This window comes from Aedes albopictus, chromosome 1 (genome assembly GCF_035046485.1).
Source record: "Aedes albopictus strain Foshan chromosome 1, AalbF5, whole genome shotgun sequence".
Classification (NCBI taxonomy): domain Eukaryota; kingdom Metazoa; phylum Arthropoda; class Insecta; order Diptera; family Culicidae; genus Aedes; species Aedes albopictus.
Window position 1 is genome coordinate 67,196,484 of NC_085136.1, and position 23,767 is coordinate 67,220,250.

Sequence of the window (23,767 nt, forward strand, 5' to 3'; positions counted from 1 at the left end):
ATCAGAAGCCACTAGAAGAGCTCTCGTAGCAATAGATTTATCGTTGGAATTTTCAGAGTGGTACACCGCATAGTTAGAAACTGTCGAAATTTATAACAAAGCATATAAATCCCTATGAGAATTAATGGTGATAACTTTGGAGAAAATCCCTGAGGAATCTTTGTTGGAATTCCTGTATGAATAACTGGACCATGAGAAACTCTAAAAAAAAAACCTGGAGGAATTTTAAACCAGCAAGAAAATCTTTGAAAAAATGCAACATTGTCCTTCTGGAATTTTCCAAGAGTGTACTCCAATCGCTGTAGGGATTTTTTAGTATTTTAACTGCGGAGGAAAGTATTTTTTGTTTGTACAGGCATCTCCCCATGTGTGCATCTTGGAATTTCTTTAATATTTCCTCAAGATGCTGTCCATAAACTACGTAGACTCATTTTTGACCATTTCAGAACCATCCTCATAGACTTTGTCCATTCAAAATTTTCGAAATTAGTATGACTTTGACCAGGCCAACCTCGCCCCCTAACAGTCTGCATAATTCGTAGACGAGCCTAAGGTATTCTCCCTGGATAATACTTGTATAAAGTTTAAGTTTCTTTCTATAATGTCTCACTGGGATTCTCCCAAGACTCTCCAGACATTACTATTTTTTTCAAATTTCTAAGAATTATCCTCACAATGTCCTACTCCAATTCATGATCTTTATTTTAAGAATCCATCGAAAAAGTTTGTATCAGGTAGGTACTTTATATAAAAACTTCAGAAATTATTTCCGTTTCATTCAGGGTTTTTCGAGGATTTTCATAGTATAGCTCCATGATTATTTTTTTTTTATTTTTCCAATATTCTCTTTGCAAGAAATTTCTTCACAAATCTTTTGATATATTCTCCTGAATGACGGGTTCTGGCAAATATTTATAAGAACACTCTGTAGATTGCTACAGTGATTTTACTAAAACTTTTTGAAGGAATATTGCTGAAAAAACATTAAATATAGTTGTGACAAAACGTCTTCAAATTGCATAAAGCTTAGAACATTTTAGACGAATTGCGTTAATTTACGATTCAACAATTCAGCTCCCGGCACTCAATTAGTCCATCTCAGTTGAAAGTGCCTTTTCTTTATACGCTGTTGTAGATTGTTCAAATTTTATGTTTAATATATACGTAATGTAGAAGAATGAAACATTACTTCCACACTCTCGCGAATTTGGCGCGAATTTAATTTCACAATCGCGCGGATTTGGCGCGGATTCAAATTTTGCTCGCGCGGATTTGGCGCGAATTTTTTTCCACGCTTCTCGTAACAACCCTGCAAATCACTCTGAGCTATTCGTGCGATGTTAATTAGATTTTTGAATAACTCATCAAAATCACATCGAGCAAAGACAGCAAAAAGTGTTCGATTTGAGATATGATTTAGATATTCTCGTCTACCCGGGAAACGCTTGATCTCTTTTGTTTGAAATTTCTCATCTGAGTTGTCTGAGAATCATTTTTAGAGCTCAGATAAACGCACATTTTCGTTCTCTGAGAATGTTGCTACGTCATTCCGTTCAAAAGACATTGATAATTTTCTAGAAAAAAAAAATAGGCACTTTTAGAGTATTCCTACTTGAGTTACAAAAATAGCACCCCTCTATTTTTTTATATGTTTAAAAACAACATTTCTTCTTTTGAATGCGGGCAAAAGATATTTATTATGTTTGCCCCAACCCGTCATATCACATTTTCAAAAAACTATTTCTTAAGAATAACACCTGTAACTATTGAACCAAAAGAGATTACGACCATCTCAGCGCACGAAGCAATGCTCTACAAGTGTTTCTTGAGCGAGTTTTATGGAAAATCGAAACTGAAAAAGTTAATGCCAGAAAACCGGTAAGCTTATTCAGAAAAAAAATCTCTAGATCAGTCAATTTTAAAGTTACATAAAAGCTTGATAGATCTACAACTTTCCCGAAGAATGTATATAGTTATGCTAAACCTATGACTAGATTGTATCTATACTTTTCATGGTTCACTTGGCATCTTACAACGTAGTAATTTATGAGCACAAATTTTGTACTAATTTACCTAAAACAGTAAACTTTGAACCCTATTTAGAAAAAAAATCATATCTGTGATTTTTTTTACATGAAAGCTAATGTATTTTTTAGGTGATTGCCGATGTATTCCTTGATATATGTTTTATTTTAGTATTTTCCATTATTATAACTCGAAAACGGACATTAAATTTGTTCATAAACGTATTTTAATGAAAAAATCGATTTTAGATAGGTATTTTATAAATCGGTCAATATTTCAAGAATAGTAGTAGGCTTTGGAAATTTGACGTCTTCAGCAAACTTTTTCAGCAAAATAGTCGAACAACTTTGCCGAAGACATCATATCGCTAAAATGTTATTTGGCCAAAATGACTTATAGGACTTTTATGCGAATAACGTAAGGAAAATTACCTATCGCTCAGAATATCGGCCTTGTTCATTGAAATATTTTCTCTCAAGACACCAAATCGACGAGCTAGAGGTTTTTTCCGTGTATTTCCAATCCTGCCCCAGTGTGCTCCGTAGAAGGCCCTATTCGCAGCTGCAATACGCCGTTTCACTTCACGGGAAACATCACTGTCACATAACACAAGTGTTCCAAGATAAACAAATTCTTCAACAACCACAATCACTTGCTCAGCACTAACACCACTAGACCTGCCTCTGTCTCTACTCACTATCATGTACGTCGACTTGGTAGAGTTAATCGTCAAGCCTATCGTCGCACAGAGGTCCAGTTTTAAGAAAAGCTGGCAGAAAGTCAATTTTTCGAACATGTCTATAATGGGGTAATGTCTGTCAAAGATTCATCTATAATATCAGGAGCATTGAAACGCATTTAAATAAATTGGAAATATTGATTTTGCATCTTGTAACAGCACTGAATAGCTGCTGATAGAAAAAAATACTGAATTTCTGACAAAGGACACCAACGAGCTCAACCTCCACCAAAGTTAGTTAATATTCGTCATTCCAATAATTCCTAAAGGGTATACAAAAATTCTTATGCATATCAGGCATCTACAACGGAGCGAGAGATTAAAATAACATGTTTGGTTCCAAAATTGACATTACAAGTCATTAGTATGAAAAATACTTACACTTTTACTTCAAAATGTCTTACAAATCGCTCCCCTCGGGCATATTCCGCTCAAATGCTCGTTTGAAGTATGTAGAATTGATTGAGGAAAAATGCAGCTACCAAGAGCTGCCAAAACAATAACGCCATGATGATATTTATATAGCCAAAATGTATGAAATACAGTCATTTTGTTCGGATTTCATTCGAACAAATCAACAAATTCTGAAAATGTCACAAATTTGAAATCAAAAGCCAAATCATGTTTCAACACATACATTTAGACCTAAACTAGCGGACTACTATGATTTTGTAATTTTTGCCAGGTATTTTCAAATCTGGACCACTGTGCGTCGCTGTCTCTCTCTCTCTTCAGAGGAGCATAAGCTTCCTCCACTGCCCTACGATCGATGCCGATGAGATCAATATCGTCAGCAAAGCCGAAGAGTATATGCGACCGTGTAATGATAGACGCCAATTCTTCTGCACGCCAGACCTCCTAATCGCTCCTTCGAGGGTAATGTTGAACTGCCAATTTTAAAAGAGCATCTCCCTGCTTCAATCTATCCAAGGTCTCAAATGAGGTACATACTTCGTCTGCGATCCGAATACTTGATTTTGATCCATCTAACGTTGCGCGTATCATCCTAATTAGTTTCACCGGAAAACCATGTTCTGACATTATCTGCACATTTCTTTTCACTGAATCGTACGCTGCCTTTAAATCGATGAACAGATGGTGAGTCTGCAAATTATATTCCCGAAATTTATCTACGATTAGCCGCAGGGTCAACATTAGACCCGTCGTTGATCGGCCCCCACGAAAACCAGCCTGGTATTCGCTGACGAAGGGCTCCTCAAGAGGTCTTAGTCTGTTTGAAAGAACACGTGACAGTATCTTATATGCCGAATTCAAAAGGGCAATCTCTCTGTAATTGGTACACTGTAGTCTGTGCCCTTTCTCGTTGATTATGAGGCAATCTAACCAGCTGGTAGGCAATTCTTAATCCTCCCAAATCATTACAATAATATGTTGGATTGATTGATGCAGTTGCTCGCCAGGGCCTCGGGCCCCCACATTTTAGGGGCCCCCATACTTCATACTTCAGTGAATAATTTTTGTCATTGCAAAAATTATTGTATGCAACTCGTTGCAAAACTCGAATTTACAGCACTCGTCATAATTATCCAAGTCTCGTTGGATAAATGTAAGGCTCGTGCTGTAAAACTCTCTATTTTGCAGCTCGTTGCATAAATAACTATTTTGGTTTCTAAAATTAGCTTATTTTTCATATTGCTCAAGCACAGTCCGAAAATAAGGAAAAACATTTTTGCTAATCTTTCCGACGGGCCTCCACAATCCTTAATCCGGGTCTGCCTACAAGTTATGCGACCAAAGCGAACTGTGCCGCTTGACCTTCATAGTATTCACCACACAATCTATCACCTACGAACACTATAAATAACCCTTATCCATGGATGGCATCACCGACCCAACGGTGACTCCCAGATTTTTCATTCTTCCCGTCTAACAAATACCCCAGTCCGTGCTGGTTGTGGGGATGCACAGTACTCTCGGTCTCTAGTAGCAACAACCAGTACACTCTAACATTCCTTTCCCTTCCCAGCTGACTTTAAAACCTTGACCGGCGCCGTTATTGACCAAAAATGTGAGCTGCTTAAATTGCACTTTGAGAATAAGTGGAGTGTTCCAGCCCCTTATTCCGTTGAATCTCAGTGCAATTAGTACCAGTTCAGATGAATCACGAAGGAGCAACCATTAACATGTATACTAGTCAGAATGGGTCTTAGTGTGATCTAAAATTTCCATAGAAAGTAAGGCAGTTTTGAATAAAATGACGGTAGATCACTATTTGCTCAATGTAAATTCACTAATTGAATTACAAATTAAGAAACGATACTCGCAAGCTTCCACAACAGCCTGCTCAGCCAATTTTAACCTTTATTGGGAATTGGTGTTTCCCCTACACCTCACGTGCTAGCAGGGTGCCGGCCGGAGTCATCAGAAAGCGAAACCACCTACTGACTGAAACCCTACATCGAAATCCGTTGCCCGAAAAAAAAACTGCTGAGTCACTGTTGCTGTGCAAATTTTTACCCTCTTCTTCTTTTTCCGATTTATTGCTGTGTCATCCAGTCTCCAAAACCTGAAGTAGTAGTGCAGAGGGTAGTCGATGGGTCAGCAAGCATAGGGCGGCAGCGAGAGTTAACTAGCTGGTGGCCAACGCAATGTTAAATAAGCTTCGTTTTGGATCTTTATCTGTACCACAAAGAAAGAAGGGTAGGAACGATCTCAGGTATATAGGTGATAGGCTTTCTTGACTTTTGAGTTTTTTACTACCATAGTACTAGTAGTTGATCGCTTACTTGTTAATTTCTTAAACATAACAGAACGAGATGGAAGAAACTATTTTTGATTGCGTATTGTTATCCAGGAGTGAAATTTTAAAAAATGTTATAAATTTTTCTTAATTTCTAAATAACTCACTGATTTATTTCGCTAAATCGCTATACATATATTACAAGAAATCGATTACTTACTCACTTACTTTGAGTCCGATTACTAAATCGAATTAGGCAAACCAGTTTCAGTAAGTATAACAACTGCTTGTCATTATCGATTCTGGAATCTCTTGTTTGAATATTTCAACATGTTTTTCGTAGCCTCAGGATTCTTGAACATCGAAATTCCACTTTACGGTACATGTACCTCTTCAATAACAATTGATGAGCTGCTTGTAGTTCCTACAAACTGTAAATTGATAGAACAAGTTCCACAGTTATGGATCGGAAGCACGTACGATACTAATGATGACGCTTGCAAGCTAGTGTAAATCACACAGTTTCGCTTTTCTATTCTCTTCTAGTTAGTTCCCACAATTACCTCGCCAGAATAGTACGGTAAACAGTTGGATACGATCGGTAGATCGCGAGTTCCGCGAAAGTCTTACCCTCGCTCAATTTCATCTGTCATTACGGAACGTCTCTAGATATAGGCGCTACCCTTAATCCCATGCTTGCCTCATATCACAAGCGTTTTCAACGAGATCCTAAAATAATATCTCCAGCAGATCTTCTCCGGATTTTGGACAGTCTCGCGGCTACCCGAATCGTCGTCATCAAGTAGGGGAATCTTCCGCGCTCCAAGTGTCCGAACAATTGAATGCAAACAGCGAAAAACCTGACCAGCCGCGCCGCTTTGCATGTGTAAATAGCCATGGGCGGTGGAGGTTGCCAAAATTTGCACAGCCACTGACTGATCGCACAGTTGGATGGGATCGATCGTCCGGTCCAGTCGTTTCTCGTTTTATTTTGTGGGACCCGATCCCGCAATCGATCGTCGTTTCTTGTGACATGGTGCAGCAGAATCTCTCCGCGGACTTGCGGAAACGGTTGGTGAAAAGTGTCGGTTCGTGCAATGGGGAGGATGTGAAGAACTCGGTGGTGCGCAGGATCAGTATCCTGAACTGGATTGGGGCGTATCAGCGGGAAGATTTGCTGTCGGATTTTATCGCCGGAATAACGCTGGGGTTGACGATCATACCGCAGAGTTTGGCGTATGCTGGGTTGGCCGGACTGCCGTCGCACTATGGGTTATATGCAGCTTATATGGGTGAATATGGCTTAGTGTAATTAATTGAACTACTTATAAACGAGTATGGTTAAAACAGGCACAAAATAACACATCTGTAGTATCGGTGAAAAAACGCTATTTCAAATGATACACATAATTTATTGATCAGCGTCGCTGCCGACACTTTTTTTAAATACCCCTGCAACAAAGGCGCTGCTGCATCCATTTACAAAACCACTCCACAAATCTTCCCACGGGATGGCTAACGGTCCTCATCTATGCAAGGACACACAATGATAATGATTGAATCATAATCATCTATTGCTGTGTGCGTTCAAGATGCAAATGGTGCCCAAATGCGCTTCAAACGCGATAACACATGTTACCAAAGGCAACGTAGCAACCATAGCCAATATCAGCGCCAACCTAGGATTTGAAAGCTCCCACTGACATCGGGTTACTTGTTAGAAAATCTTACCGCATTTGGTGCTCCCGCATTTGATATTTGCATTTTGAATGCACACAGCAATACCTCCAATCAGCAAACATCAACTGCTCATCACATGTCCAACGTTGCTATGACGATGATGGGTTCAGAACGCACTCTTTCTGCGACAGACACATGCCCGTACCTACCACTACCCGTCCATATATTCAAAATAGAAAATTATTGCTCTTCAGATCAGAAACATAATCACATTAACATCACTTTTATAGCTTTCCACATAATCTGCTTTTCAATTATCTCATTTTAACTACACAATTTATCCATCGTCGCCAAATGTTGTTTCATAAGAAAAACACGTCTTATTCTTTCGATTCGTAATCCAACAAATGTGAATATATTCTCAGCCTACTATGATGTACAATAATTCAAATTGACTAAACATAAACGCATGTGACGTATAGACGTCACCGATTCTACTACATCAGCGCAGTCAAAAATTAAAATCATGATCAAACTCAACAAACTTAGCCGCAAAAAGAAGCAGTACTCGCCCTCTTTTGAATTTGCTACAATAAATTCATTCGAACTAAATAGAGGGCCACAGCTGTAAAGGCGTGGGTATTCAGCATGACCATGTTAAGGGTGACGAATACGATTCCCGGACGGTCCAGAAACTTTTTGTAATGGAAATTCTCTTGACTTCCTTGCAGAGTATCTTCGTACCTGTCACACGATGCAAAATGCTGTGCAATGGCAATAAGGAAGACAATAACTGAGAAAGTGATCATAGAACACTAAGCTGAGAAGTAGGCATTATCCCAGTGAAGACGCTACGCCAAGACAAAGAAAAAGAAGGATGACTCATCATTTTAAATGCTCTATAATCCCTGGAATGATTTCTGAATGAATCTCCGGTGGAGATACTGAATATTTTTTTTAAGGTTGCCCCGGAGAACTATTTAAAGAATATCTCTGAGGGAATCCGCGGAGGATTTTGTGAAGCACTTGGTGATTGAATTTTGGAGGAACTTCCTGAATTAATTTTCGGAAGACAATCTGGAGGAATCCCCAGACGATATACTGGAAGAATCACATGTCGAAACGTACTGGGAAAAACTTGAAAATGAGAATGTTGATTAATTGGAAAAATGAGAGATTAAATTGTAAAAAAAAAAATCGCGTCAGCCGAATAAGAGATGGAATTGTGAAAACAGGAGTGCTCATGGTGTGGGCTCGAAGTCATTTTGGCTTTCTATTCCGCAGAATCGTTAACAGTTCCGTGGCTTACTTGATTAAAGCTGCTTTGTCAGGCAGTTTCTGAGTGGGAGACGGATATCGCCATCACATCGGACCCATACCGAGTACCCGCCGGCAACGGCAACTGGGTCGCGGATGGGACCAGAAAAATGGCGGCGATATGGACGACGGGTAAATACCCCGTTCAGGAGTTGGTGTCTACTACCTATGAGGGCTTCGTGGTCGCCAAAGTAAACGGGGTCTTCTTCTGTAGCTGTTATGCGCCTCCGCGGTGGCCGATCGAGCAGTTCACGCAAATGCTGGACCGCTTAACGACCGTGCTAACAGGGCGAAGGCCGGTGGTAATAGCGGGCGACTTTAATGCCTGGGCCGTGGAATGGGGAAGCCGTTTCACGAACCAGCGGGGTCAGATCCTGCTAGAAACACTGGCCATCTTAGATGTCGACTTGGCTAATGTCGGTACCAAGAGTACCTTTAGTCGAAACGGAGCGGAGTCAATTATTGACGTGACCTTTTGTAGTCCTGGCCTAACAAGTAGTTCGAACTGGAGAGTGGCTACATGGAGATGATGGCTACACTCACAGCGACCACCTGGCGGTTCGCTACAGTATCGACTACAATAACAGCAGACAGCGGATAGAAGAAGAGGCGGCTAGGCCAAGGCCAAGCCCTCGCAGGTGGAAGACATCATACTTCGACGAAGGGGTATTTAGGGAGGCGCTCCGCCGTGCGCGAAACTTAATCGGTTTAGACGGCGACGAGCTGGTAGCGGTGCTCTCACGTTCGTGTGATGCGACCATGCCTAGGCGAGTCCACCCTAGAAATGGGAGGCCACCGGCTTACTGGTGGACCGACGCGATTGCGGACCTGCGCCGCGCCTGCCTACGGGCTAGGCGGCGGATGCAGCGAGCACGATCAGAGGAAGAGCGAAACGAACGGCGGGTGGTGTTCGCCGCTGCAAAAGCCGCGCTCAAGACCGAGATAAGAGCAAGCAAAAAGGCCTGCTTTGAGGGTCTCTGTCAGAGTGCCAATACGAACCCGTGGGGTGACGCCTACAGGATCGTTATGGCCAAGACGAGAGGTGTGATGGCTCCTACAGAGCAATCTCCAGAGATGTTGGAGGGGATCATTGGAGGACTTTTTCCGCGTCATGATCCTAGTCCTTGGCCTCCTTTCGTAGGACAGCCGGGGACTGGGGCTGGCGATGAGGAGAGGGTCACCGATGTGGAACTTGCGGGGATAGCTAAGTCCCTTAGCGTAGGTAAGGCCCCAGGTCCGGACGGAGTTCCGAACCTGGCCTTAAAAGTAGCTATTGCAGAGGCTCCCGAGATGTTCAGGTCTGCTATGCAGAAATGCCTGGACGAGGGAGTTTTCCCAGAAGCTTGGAAGAGGCAGAGCCTGGTACTATTGCCAAAGGCGGGGAAACCACCCGGAGACCCGTCGGCATATAGACCAATATGCTTGATTGACACGGCGGGGAAGGTGCTCGAAAAGATCATCCTCAATAGAATGTTGCGGTTCACCGAGGGCGAAAATGGTCTTTCGAGTAACCAGTACGGCTTCCGGAAGGAGAGGTCCACCGTAGACGCTATCTTGTCGGTTACAAAAACCGCCGAGAAAGCACTCGAGCCTAAGAGGAGGGGAATTCGCTTTTGCGCGGTAGTGACTCTGGATGTAAGGAATGCGTTTAATAGCGCCAGCTGGTCTGCTATTGCCGATGCGCTCTTGCGTCTGGGGATACCGGAGTACCTGTACAAGATTCTCGGAATTACTTTCAGAATCGTGTACTAGTCTACGACACGGAGGTGGGTCGGAAGTGCTTTCACATAACCTCAGGAGTCCCGCAAGGTTCCATCCTGGGTCCGGTGTTATGGAATGTCATGTACGACGAGGTGTTGAGGTTAGAGTATCCAGTGGGAGTGGTGATTGTCGGATTTGCCGACGACATTACGCTCGAAGTCTACGGTGAAACGATCGAGGAGGTAAAGTTGACTACCAACCACTCGATCAAGGTTGTGGAGGCGTGGATGCGGTCCAGGAAACTGGAGCTGGCTCACCACAAGACAGAGGTGACGGTTGTTAACAACCTGAAGTCGGAGCAGCAGACGGAGATCAGTGTAGGAGACTGTACTATCCTGTCAAAGCGCTCCGTCAAACACTTGGGCGTGATGATCGACGATAAGCTTACCTTCGGTAGCCACGTCGATTATGCCTGTAAAAGAGCCTCCACAGCTATTGCGGCACTGTCCCGGATGATGTCCAATAGCTCTGCGGTGTACGCCAGTAAGCGCAAGCTTCTGGCTAGTGTTGCTACGTCCATACTTAGGTATGGCGGCCCGGCGTGGGGCACCGCGCTAAGTACTAAATGCTACCGACGGCTTATGTGCCTGAGGGTTGCGAGCGCGTACCGTACCGTGTCACACGACGCTCTCTGCGTCATTACTGGTATGGTGCCTATCAGCATTCTTATCAGTGAGGACATGGAGTGCTTCGAAATGCGCGGCACAAGAGGCATACGCAGGACTGTCAGGATGGCCTCTATGGTCAAATGGCAGCGCGCGTGGGACAGTTCCACCAAAGGAAGGTGGACCTATAGGTTGATGCCGAGGGTAGATAGTTGGATTAATAGGCGCCATGGGGAAGTCACATTCCACCTGACACAGGTCCTTACAGGTCATGGTTGCTTCCGACAGTATCTACACCGTTTCGGGCATTCGGATTCTCCCGAATGCCCAGTGTGCAATGGTTTAGAGGAAACGGCGGAACACGTTTTGTTCGTGTGCCCGCGTTTTCGCACAATGCGTGACCGCATGCTTGCCACATGCGGGGAGGACACAACTCCGGACAACTTGGTCCAGAGGATGTGTAGGGATGAGTTTGGCTGGAACGCCGTTTCAACGGCTATTACCCACATCGTCTGGGAGCTACAGAGCTGAGACGAGACTCGCGAAGACGGTCTTCTTTTTCTCTACATTGTTATTTTTTTCTTCTTCCTATCTGTGTTGACATTATGTTTTGGGCGAGGTTTTGGGCTGGTGGTTCAAACACGTACGTGACCGCATCACCTCACATGCAGTGTGACTGAATCCCATTCACGCACAAAATCATGTTGAGATGAAATTTTGCATCGCCAACAATCGCCAAGCAAAGTAATGATTGGAATATTTTGTTTTCAATTTATTTTTGACAGTACAGGAGAAGAAAATGTTGCTCGGAGTGAATTTTGGCTTCAGAATTTATCTCGGATAGCAATACTTTCCTCGTTTTAGGTAACGTAATCAAACGGGCTACAACTGACAGCTCAGTTGGGCTGCATTTGACGTTGCTTTTTTTCCTCTTCGCGAGTCTCGTCTCAGCTACAGAGGAGGTGGCGCGTGGACTCGGAGAATGGCTAGTCCAGATGCAGTACAAGAGGTGGTCCAGGGGTTCGGAGTCGGCTTCGTAGGTCATACCGGTGCCCTGCGGTCGAGATCGACCCTTACAACGATTAAGTGGCCGCGGAGAGGAAGTCCCGGTAGTGGTGCTGTCGTGGCGTCGGTCTACTGGGTTGGATCCGAGCCCGCGGTTGGAAAGGGGTCCCCGGCAAGGGTCGGGGTAGGTGAGATCCTGCTGTCTGCAACCTACGGGTGCATCTGATAGGGCCTGAAGGGTAGTGATACCCTTCCTTACGGGCAGGTCAGATCGGGCTGCACGTGGGCATCAGTTCTTGATGTCCGCTCAGCAGTAGGGCGCGGGCGGGGTTGACCCTGCCCGCCTTCCGAGGGCAAAGGGAGTGGCGAGGACCACTCGGGAAACTGGCTAAGCGCCAGCATGCTACCGTGATGGACTCTCCAAAGCGAGTCATCGATGTTCGTTGCTGCAGGCTACGCAGCTAACCTTGTGGGTGCGATGTGCACTAGCCCCTCTCTGAAGCAATACCTTCTTGGTGGTTCCGGAGAGACGTAGGGTTTGGCGACCATAGGAATGGTTTAGTGGGTACGAGGAGAGAGTAGTCCTGGATTTTACTTTTGTTGTAGAAGACGGCCTGTCAGACCTACACTACCCTAACCTTCTGTTAGGGTGTCTGTTGAGCAGATTATCCCCCTATGGTTTAGAAGAAAAAAAAAAAAAAAAAAAAAAACGTGGCCAACAATGCGACGGTGCCGGTGGTTGCCAAAGGACTGGTGAACGTGTCGGCGGATGTTGGAGCCACAACCTGCGAAATTTCCATGAGCGAGGTCCTGTGCGTACCGGATCTGGCAGTAAATTTGCTGTCGGTAAGTAGAATGTGCCAAAACGGTTACAGCGTGACGTTTACGAAGGAAGCGTGCAAGGTCGTCAGTCCGAAGAACGAAGTAGTTGCGGTTGGACAAGAGTCCGGCGGTTTGTATAAGTTGAGGAAAGCCCACAGTCCGTCGGCGAATATGACCTGCAAGGCGGAGAACAACTTCCAGCTTTGGCACCGGAGGTTGTGCCATATGTCCGTTGGCTGCATGAAGCGATTAGGCGGCATGGCAAGTGGATTCGACTTCAGCGTGGCCAACTTTACGAAGTGTGTACCCTGCATACAAGGCAAGCATCCACGACAGCCGTTTCGATCCATGGGACATCGTGAAGACCATGTGCTGGAGTTGATACACTCCGATCTCTGTGGACCCATGGAGACGACATCGATTGGAGGAAGGCGCTACTTCCTAACGTTTATTGACGATGCAAGTAGGAAGGCGTTTGTGTATTTCCTGAAATCAAAAACGGAAGTATTAGAAGCGTTTCAAGACTTCAAGAGCTTCGCTGAGAACCAGACAGGTCAGAAAATCAAGCGGTTCAGGTCGGACAATGGGACCGAATATGTGAATCACTCTATGAAGCAGTTTCTTCGGCAGTCCGGTATTCAGCACGAGATGTCCGTTCCATACAACCCGGAACAGAATGGATTAGCTGAGCGTATGAACCGGACGATTGTGGAGAAAGCGAGGAGTATGCTGTGTGACGCGAAATTGGAGAAGCGCTATTGGGCCGAAGCTGTTGCGACGGCGTCGTACGTGATCAACCGATCGCCAACGAAAGGGTTGCCGGTGACACCAGAAGAAGCGTTTACCGGACGAAGACCGGACCTAGCCCATCTGCGCGTATTTGGATCCAAGGTAATGTTCCACGTGCCGAAAGAGAAGAGGAGGAAGTGGGATCCAAAGTCCGAGCCCGGAATTTTCATGGGCTACAGCAGCAATTCCAAAACGTACCGAGTGTACAGTCCGAAGGTGAAGAACGTTATCGTCAGCCGGGATGTCATATTCCTGGACGAAAGTGCGATCAACCAGATTCCTGAGTTTGAAGAAGCGACCATAGAAGATGTTCCACTTGATGTGGTCGTTCAGCCAATCGTCCAAGATCAAGACCAAGATCAGCGGAACGTGCCCGGAGTGCAAGATGACGATGATGAAGATAGTAGTGAGTCCGATTACGATGACCCGGAGGGGGAAGAAACCGATGTTCAAGAGCAGCAGCCCGTTCAGCAGTCGCAGCCTGTTGCGCTCCCCTCACAAACAGAGGACCCACGCAAGTTGGTAAGGCGCAGTGAGCGGGAGCGCGTGCCCCCAGGCAAGTATCGAAACTTTATTATGAACTGCAGTGCCGCCCCTAAAAATCCTCAACAGTTTTCAGAACCGAACCCAGAGTACGATGGTCCCCATACTGCCAATCCGGTGGTGTTCAATGAGCCGAATACGTTCCAGGAGGCGATTTCCGGTGAAGGCAGCGACCGGTGGAAGGAGGCCATGCAGTCGGAGTATGACGCCCTACAGAAGAACTGCACGTGGGAGCTGACGAAGCTACCTGCCGGACGAAAGGCCTTGCGGTCGAAGTGGGTGTACAAGGTGAAGACCAACTCCGATGGGACGGTGGAGAGATACAAAGCCCGCCTGGTAATCAAGGGCTTCTCTCAAGTTAAGGGTGTGGACTACAATAAGACCTATGCACCTGTAGTGCGATACGCCACTGTTCGCTACCTCATGTCCCTGGCGGCCAGGATGAATTTGAAGGTGCGGCAGATGGATGCCGTGACGGCGTTCTTGCAGGGAGACCTAGAGGACGAGGAAATATTCATGGAGCAACCAGAAGGGTTCGTGGACCAGAAGGCGCCAACGAAAGTCTGCAAGTTGAAGAAGGCATTGTACGGCCTCAAACAGGCCAGCAGGGTCTGGAATCTGAAGCTGGATGCTGAGCTCAAGCGAATCGGGTTGAAGCGGTCCAGATACGACACCTGTGTCTACTACAAGATCGAAGGCACAAGTATCCTGATAGTAGCAGTGTATGTGGATGACCTGCTCATCTTTTCGAACAACGCGCGCTGGGAGGAGAATTTGAAGAAGCAGCTGACCAAGAAGTTCAGGATGAAGGACTTGGGACTGGCCAACAAAGTTCTCGGAATTCGTGTAACCAGAGAGGACGGCGTAGTAAGGTCGGACCAAGAGCAGTACATCAACGAGCTCCTAGATCGGTTCGGCGCGACTGAATGCAACACCGTTACCACACCAGCGGACCCGGGACAGAAGCTCACGAAGCAAATGAGTCCAAAGTCGGAAGAAGAGCGGAAGCAGATGGAGAAGGTTCCTTTCCGCGAACTAGTCGGCGGCCTGCAATATTTGGCCCAAGGCACTCGGCCGGATATTAGCTTTGCTGTTAACGCCGTAAGCCATTTCGTCAACGATCCGGGGAAAGCTCACTGGACTGCGGCGAAGCGAATCCTCCGCTACCTAAAAGGCACGAAGAAAATGAAGCTGACGTACAACGGACGGTGCAACGGAAGCTTCGTAGGCTACTGTGATGCGGACTGGGGAAACGACACCGACACCCGTCGGTCCATCACCGGATATGTGTTCCTGCAATCTGGTGGGCCGATATCATGGAACTGTCGCAAGCAGACGACGGTTGCTCTCTCGACGACGGAAGCCGAGCTGCTACGCAGGAAGCCATCTGGTGGAGAGGTTTTCGAGAGGAGCTGTCCGGATGTGCTGAACCGGTGCCCATTTTTTGTGACAATCGGAGTGCTGTTCACCTGGCGGAGAAAGAAATCGGTTATTCTTCAAGAAGCAAACATATTGATATTCGGCATCATTTCGTCAGGCAGCACATCGAAGACAAACACATTAATCTCGAACATGTTAGTGCCGAGTATCAAGCAGCGGACATGCTCACTAAGGCACTACCGACGGAGAACTTTGAAGATGGAAGGAAGACCCTCGGAATTAGAGAAATTCTCGGTTAAGGGGGGATGATAGAATAGTAACCATCGAATTGTAGTATGTCATGATTAGATTAGTTCAAAAAAACCTCATTAAGTATTAGACTACCAAACCTAGCAGACGTATTATTCAATAACAATAACAAAGACCTACTCATCTCCACACACCTGGCCAAGTCCTTGTTACCATTTTTATAAATCTTATCATCAACTTAAAAAGCGTCAAGCAGTCAAGCTGCTGCTATCAGTGAGCATAGCAGTGTTTGTTGTGGTTCACCCTAATCATTTTCGACAGCTAACCAGCAGATTTTGCTGGTTTTTGCCATGTTGAATGCATTCAGCAATACAAATTGCTGAATTTCAGCAAAGTTTTCTGAAACATCCAGCAATTTGTGCTGATAGGGCACCAAGTTGTGCTGGATTCCAGAAAAATATTGCTGAAAATTCAGCAAATCATTTTGCTGGCTTTTGCTTTGCTGTAAGCGTTTGGTGTGTAGCGATCGGTTGACCACTAGGTTAGTCCAGTGTTTCCCAAAATCTCCCCTCTTGATATAGCTGATTCGTGGCGATACTTAGCGACGATCTTCGTTGGCGTGAAGTGTGGCGAGGTATCGGGCCAGATGAACTTTGTCGAGATTGTTGCACAAGATAATAGGAATCTGAACGTTAATGCTGGCACTGAAGACGACTCACGAGTCTCCGACGAAATCTGCCGGGAGATGCTCACCACCAACACTCACTGAGGACTCTACCGGTACAATCGGCTTCCACCAGGAGTGAAGGCAGCACTCGGAGCATTCCAGCAACAAGTGGACACGATGCTGGCTGGGCTAGAATATACGTCGGGCTATCTCGATGACGTTCTGGTCGGCGGCGTAGGCGAAGCAGATAATCAGCGTAACCTCGAAGCAGTTCTACGTTGTCTCCAAGATTTCGGATTCACCGTCAAGACCGAAGTGCTCATTCGGCCAAAAGGTCTGCGCCCGGATCCAGCGAAAATCGAATCATTCTGCAACATGCCAGCACCAACCAACGTCACCGAAGTTCGATCGTTCCTTGGAGCGATGAAATACTACGGGAAATTCGTCCCGAGTATGCGCAAGCTTCGCTATCCGCTAGATGAGCTCCTCAAAGCAGACAGGAAGTTCGCTTGGACGGTGGAGTGTGAGAAATCCATCACCACATTCAAGCAGGTGCCCGGTAAATTGAGAACACCGCTTAAGTCACTGCTCGCTTCGGCCGGAACACTGGAGATTTTCCTTCTTTCAGCGTGAACTTGACCTTCGTCTTCATGCACAGCCCTGGTGCATCGCTGGAAACGCCCGGGAAGGCTGATTTGAGGGAGTTAATGGAAGCCAGAGAGCTGTGAACCTGGTTGTATCAGCACCGATCCGAGGTTGAACACGTCGATGAGGTCTAGCCCAAGCAAATTGAGCAGCCTGCTGCGTGACTACACCAGTTCGCTTCTCACCCTTAATTGCGACTTCTGAGCAACACTGGAACTGTGGCTTCAGGGGTTTACCCGAGGCAGTTGCAGCTTGGACTGTCGCCGGAGTTGATGCAGGCCACCCGATATTTTGCCATGTCTGCTCGGAAATGATGCTGATATCCGACGCAGTATCAAGCTGCAGACTGACTAGGCTGCCGTTTGACTTCCGCTTTCACAACCCTTCGTCGCTTCTGGATGATCTTCCACCTGCACACTTCCTGTGTTCGCTTGCTTCCCTGTGTACCTGTGTACCCTGTGTAGCCTGCTGGGAGACTTGATTTTCTTGGTACTGGGGCAGTATCCACCCTTGTGACCGATTTGCCCACATTCTTTGCACCGGTTGTTCTTGAACGGACAGTCTCTGGAGTAGTGCATAGCACCGCAATTCCAACAAGGCGTTGCTGTACCGGCGCTCTTCGGATGCTCGGATCTTGACAGTGGTGATCCTTTCCCGTAACGAAAGTTTCGCTTCCCATACTGCTTCTATGCTGCTTGCATTCCTGCCGACGAAGACGCTGTCTCGATCATCGCCGTATCGTGCTTGAAGTTGAGAAGCCGCTGATACTCGTCCGAAATCTGCTTCAGCATTACGTCGTCTCGCTCTTCAATGCGGCCTCGCCCTGATCTCGTATCGCTTTCCGCCTTCAGCCCACAGACGAACATGAGACACTTGTACTTGTATTGGTCCGCCGAAAGCTTCCTAAGTTCTAAGAGTATGTTCACTCGACAGGCAAACGTTTTGTAGTCTTCGGTGACTTGCTTCTTGACATGTCCAGACTCTGATGTTCCGAATAAGCTCTTCAACTTAGTCATCGTTGTCCAGTTTGTACCGGAACTTACGGAAGTTACTCGCCAGCGAGTCGAGTATCTGTTACGGATTCGTCGGAACATTGACATCGTCAACCGGAATACGTCCAACTGTTGGCTGAGGATCGCCTGCTGGTGCCGAAATTGAGGATTGATTTGCTGCTGCATCTGCTGAAAATAACCGACGAAACATTTGCTGTTGCTGTTGTGGTACGTATGAATCAGCTTGTGAACCACTGATCTGTATAAACGGAGGGTTAGCGATTGGAACCGACGGCGGCTGGCTGCTGTTGCTGAAATTGCATTCCCGGTTAGTGATTTGAAGTTGTTTTATGCTGCTGTGGGCCATTCGCCGGAGGCGGCAATGATCCTGGCTGGCCACCTACGGATGGCGAAAACATTTCGTCTTCCGAAATCCTCCTCCTCCGTGAAAGAAACACTTGCTTGAGCTTGATTGACCGCCCGTAGATGCTACTCCAGTGTCGCCAGACCAGCTACATTCTCACAAGGAACCAATGAGATATCAGCCGAAGACTAAGTAGGCGTCTTAAGTGTTTGAGCGTTAGTGATTAGACCTGTGCGCCGCCGCGCCACGCCGCCGCCGCCGACAGTTTTTGCCCCACGCCGACGCCGACCGAGGTATCGGCGGCGCGCCGTACGCCGCTGTTTGTCACGCCGCCGCTCTTCATTTTTCGCGCCGATGATCAGTGCACGAACAAAATTAATTTTAAGTTGAGATAAAAAAAATCTCACGATCACTATCGTAGAAGATTGATCACAATAATTAATTTCTCAGAACACGCATTCACATCTCTCTAGAAGTTTCTTCAGAGAATCTTCCAGAAGTCTTCAGCGGAACAAGGATTCAGTGATGCCTCCTGGAGATCCACCTCGGATTCCTCCAGAAAATTGTCCAGGGATGTCTCCAGGATGATTTTTTTTAGTAGATCTCTAAGGAAGATCTCGACAGGAGTACTTTCAAAAATTATTTCAGGAAAATTCTGGGATGCATACTAGATATACATCAGAGATTCATCCAGAAGATCCTTCAGGAATGCTCATAGGAGGTCCTTCAGAGATTAGCCTGAGAGTTCCTTCATTAATTCCTTCAGAAGTTGCTTCAGGAGTTTCTCTAGGATCTAGTCCAGGAGTTTCCTCAGAGATTTCTCCAGGAGATCCATCAGAAATTCCTGGAATTTGTTCAAGAATCCCTCCTGAAATTACTTTAGGGATTCCTCTTGGAATTACTTCGGGATGCCTCAAGAAAAAAATGCAGAGATTCTTTCAGGAGTTCTTCAAGGATTGCTCCAGAAGTTCCTTCGGTGATCTCTCCAACAGTTCGCTCAGGGGTCTCCCTAATAGCTCCAGGAGGATTCAGGGATGCCTCCATGTGTTCATATGGAATTCCTTCAGAAGTTTCCTAAGCTATTTCAACGAGAGTTCGTTCAGGTATTCTTCCAGAAGTCCCTTTAAATATTCTTTCAGGAGGATTCATGAATGCCACTTGAAGATCCATCAAGAATCCAGCAGCAACACTTCACGATGCACTTCCGAAACCTATCCCAAGTAAACCATCAGCTTTAAGTTACATTTTTAGTTTTAATTTTGATGATTGTTGTTTTTCCTCTTTTGTTTTGTAATTTGCTTTTATCTATGTATGTGTTTTTTTTTACATCATTAAGACATATTCAGATGAAGTTTGGTATTAAATAAATAAATCCCGTGAGAAGTTTCTTCAGGAATTCCTGCAGGAGGTCTTTAGAAATTAGTCTAGGAGTTCCTGCAGGGATTCCTTCTGAAGCACCATTAAAAATTCCTACAGCAGTCCTTTCTAGGAGTTCCATCAGAGATTCCCCCAAGAATTTCAGGGATTCTTGGGGTTCTTTCAAATTGCAGATTGAGATTTTTTCAGGAAGACTCACGGATGCTTTCAGGAGTTACATCAGAGATTTCCCCAGAAGCTCATTCAGGTCTTCCTACAGGAGTTCCTTCAATAATTCCCTTAGGATTACAATCAGGCATAAGGTACACCGGGGCAAGTTGAAACGGGTGGGGCAAGATGAAACAGCTGGTTAACATGATGTTATCCAATGATAGTAAACAGCTTGAATGCCATAACACATAGTTTTTGATCCAAACAAACTTTTAGCGAAAGAAAAATTTAGAAATTGTATTGAAATCTATTTCAAAACTTCGTGTTTCATCTTGCCCCACCCGTTTCAACTTGCCCCGGTGTACCTTATCTCAAGGATATTTTTGAGGGATTTTTCATGGAGTTTCTACAAGAATTCCTCAAGCATTTCCTTATGGAATTCTTTAGAGAATAACTCCTGCAAATCCTTCCCCCTACCCGGAACATCCTCTGGATTTCACTTTTGAGGATTCCGCCTGAAAATCCTGTGGATATTCCTACCGGAATTCCTTCGAGCATTCCCTTGGAATCCCTGCAGGAATTTCTACTGTAATTTCTTCGGGGATTCCTCCTAGACTTCCTTCAGGGGTTCCCCTGGACTTGCTCCAAGGATTCCTCCTGGCTTTTTCCTGGAATTCTTTCAGAGATTCCTCTTGAAATTCTTCCGGAGATTCTTCCTAGATTTTATTTCGGGGTTTCCTCCTAGATTTCCTTCGAGGATTCCTCCTGAAATTCTTTTGGGGATTCCTTCTAATATTCCGTCAAATTTCTTTGGTGGTTTCTCTTAGAATTCTTTCGGAGATTACACCTGGAATACCTCCAGGGATTTCTTCTGCATTCCATTTAGGGATTCTTCTTGTATTTCCTTCGGGGATTCCTCCTAGAATTCATTCTGGAATTCCTTTGGGGATTCCTTTTGGAATTCCTTCGGGTATTCCTCCTAGACATCCTTCATGGATTCTTCCTGAAATTCTTTTGGGGATTTCTCCTGATATTCTAACGTGGATTTCTTATGGAATTTCTTCGGGGTTTCCTCCTGGAATTTCTTTGATGATTTCTCTTAGAATTCCTTCGGAAATTCTTCCTGTATTTTTTTTTCAGTGATTCCTCATGGAATTCCTTCAAGAGTCCTTCTGGAATTTCTTTGGGATTTCCTTCTGGAATTGCTTCAGTGATTTCTCCTAGAATTCCTTCAGGGATTCCTCTGGGACTTCCTGTGGGAATTCCTCTTGAAAATCCTTCGAGTATTCCGCTTGGAAATCCTTCGGAGAATCCTCCCGGAATTCCTTCATGGGTTTCCCTTGGGATTCTTACAGGGATTTCTCCTTTCATTTCTTCGGGGATTTCTCCAGGAATTGCTTCAGGAATTCTTCTAGGAATATCGTCGGATATTCCTGCTGGACCTCCTTCAGGGAATTCTCCTGGACTTCCTTCGGGGATTCCTCCTGGAATTAATTCGAAGATTCCTCCTTAAATTCCTTCGAGGATGCCTTCTAGAGTTCCTTCGGGGATTTCTCCTGAAATTTGTTAGGGGATTTCTTCTAATATTCCGTCGGGGATTCCACTTCGATTTTTTTGAAGATTTTTCCTGGAATTATTTCGGGGTTTCATCTAGGAATTCCTGCGGGAACCTGAAATTATGTCAGGGGTTTCTTATGGAATTCCTACGAGGTTTTCTCCTGGATATTTTTCGATGGCTCCTCCTAGAATTACTTTGAGGATTTCTTCTTAAATACCTTCAAAAAAATCTGGAATTTCTTTGGGGATTCATCCTGGACTCCCTTCATTAAATCCTCCTGGTATTTTTTTTCGTCGTTTCCTCCTGTAATTCCGTCGGGGTTTCCTCCTGGAATTCTTTTGGACGAATCTTAGTTTTCCTTCGGAGATTCTTCCTTTCATTCTTTCAAACAATCCTCATGGAATCACTCCTCCTGGAATTCCTTCGGGATTTCTTTCTTGGTTTTCTACGGTGATTTCTCCTAGAATACCTTTGGGAATTTCTCCTGGTATTCGAAGATTCTTCCTAGAATTCCTTCGAGGATTCCTTCTTTAATTTCTTAGGAGATTCCTCCTCCACTTTCTATGGGGATTCGTCTTGGATTTCCTTCGGGGTTTCCTCTTTGAGGAATCCGCTTGTGATTCCTTCGGAGATTCCTCCCGGAATTCCTTCGGAGGTGACCTCTGGGGTTCCTGCAGGGATTTCTCCTGTAATTTCTTCGGGGATTCTTTCTAGACTTCTTTCGCGGATTCCTTCTGAAATTCATTCGGGGATTCCTCCTGATATTTTGTCGGGGATTACTCCTGGAATTCCTTCGGGGTTTTCTCATGGAATTCCTTTGGTGATTTTTCTTCAATTTCTTCGGAGATTCCTGCTGGAATTTATTTGGGGATTCCTGCTGGGATTCCTTCGGGAATCCTCCTAGAATTCCTGCAGGATTTCTTCCTGGAATTCCTTCGGAGATTCTTCCTAGAATTCTTTCGAGTATTTCTCCTGGAATTCCTTCGGAGATTCCTTTTAGAGTAATTTCGGGTATTCCTTTTAGAATTCCTTCGGGGGTTTCTTTTGAGGGCCTCTTCCTTCAACAATTCTTCTTAAAACTCCTTCGGAGATTTCTCCTGATATTTTTGTCGGGGATTTCTTTCGGGATTCCATCTTGAAATTCCTATGGTGATTCCTCTTCGAATCTCTTCGGAGATTCCTACTAGAATTCCTTCGGGGAATTCTCACGGAATTCCTCCGGACCGGAGATGCCGCTTAGAATTCCTCCGAGGATTCTTCCTAGAATTCCTTCGGAGGTTCCTGCTGGAATACCTTTTGGGATTTCTCCTGAAATTCCTTCGAGGATTCCTAATAGAATTCTTTCGGGAATTCCTCCTAGTATTCTCTTAGGAAATTCTGCTGGAATTCCTACAGATTCTTTCTCGATATTTTTCGTTGATTCCTCCTCGAAATCTTTTGGAGATTCTTTCTCGAAATTCTTTAGAAATACCCGCTAGAATTCCGTCGAAGGTTCCTCCTGGAATTCCTTTGGAAATTCTTGCTTGAATTCATTTGGGAATCCTCCTGGAATTTCTTTCGAAGAATCGTCCCGGAATTCCTTCTAAAATTCCTCGAAAACTTCAATCAGGGATTACTTCAGAATTTTCTGCAGGGATCTCTAAAAGAGATTCTTGAACCGCCAGAGATTCCTGCAGAAGCTTCTTCAGGGTTCCATACAGCAGTTCTTACATAGATTAGTCCAGAATTTTCTTCTTGAATTTCTTTTAGGCTCCTCCTAGGATTCCTTCTGAGATTCCTACCTGAAATCATTTGGAGATTCCTTAGTGTAAATAGTGTAACTATGTTATAAAGTTTGATAGCTTCTGAAGATTCTGAGAAAACAAAAAACTGTAGCAAAATCAATATTTAATTGCCCTTTCCAATTATAAATATTTGTTATCCCTAACTTCGTAGCAGCCGCGAGTACTTCGGCTTTCCAAACTAATATAGTGTTGAAGCAGTTAAAAATTTGAAAAAATGTAAACAACGTAAAAACAAAAATATACCTATTATTTCGGCTCATTTATGCCCAACCCAACAAACATTTTAGCTGTACAGGAGTGGAACGAAAATGACGCTTGAGCAAGCTTTAGTTTAAGAAACTGTTATTCAACTAGTTTTGTTTCAAAAGTAATTTGGGTTCTAACGTAAAAGTTTATGTAATTAATGGTCATGAAAAAGCTCAGACTACAAATTCAAGAGCGTAATGACAACTTCTTTGCTTCGCGAATGATGAAATTATGGTCAAATTTTGGTCACGCCGATTCACGCCGCCGCCGCCGCCGCCGAAAACTGCCACCGGCGTCACGCCGATAACGCCGCCGCCGCCGATCAAAAATGGCCCTCACGCCGCCGCCGAGCAAAATATAGTCTGCGC

The 23,767-nt window shown here is 45.0% G+C and overlaps 1 protein-coding gene across 2 annotated transcripts in view; it reads left to right on the top strand.

Moving 5' to 3' along the window:
- Positions 1–23,767, top strand: part of LOC109414690 (sodium-independent sulfate anion transporter-like) — a 60,043-nt gene that overhangs the window by 33,636 nt on the left and 2,640 nt on the right. Inside the window, exon 1 of one of the 2 annotated variants that reach the window (XM_062845099.1) lies at positions 6,073–6,757. The exons of the other annotated variant lie outside the window; for it this stretch is intronic. Coding sequence (XP_062701083.1) covers positions 6,499–6,757 — 259 coding nt within the window. The 5' untranslated portion in view covers positions 6,073–6,498. Of the gene's footprint in view, positions 1–6,072; positions 6,758–23,767 lie in introns of those variants that run through there. 2 annotated transcript variants of the gene reach the window in all.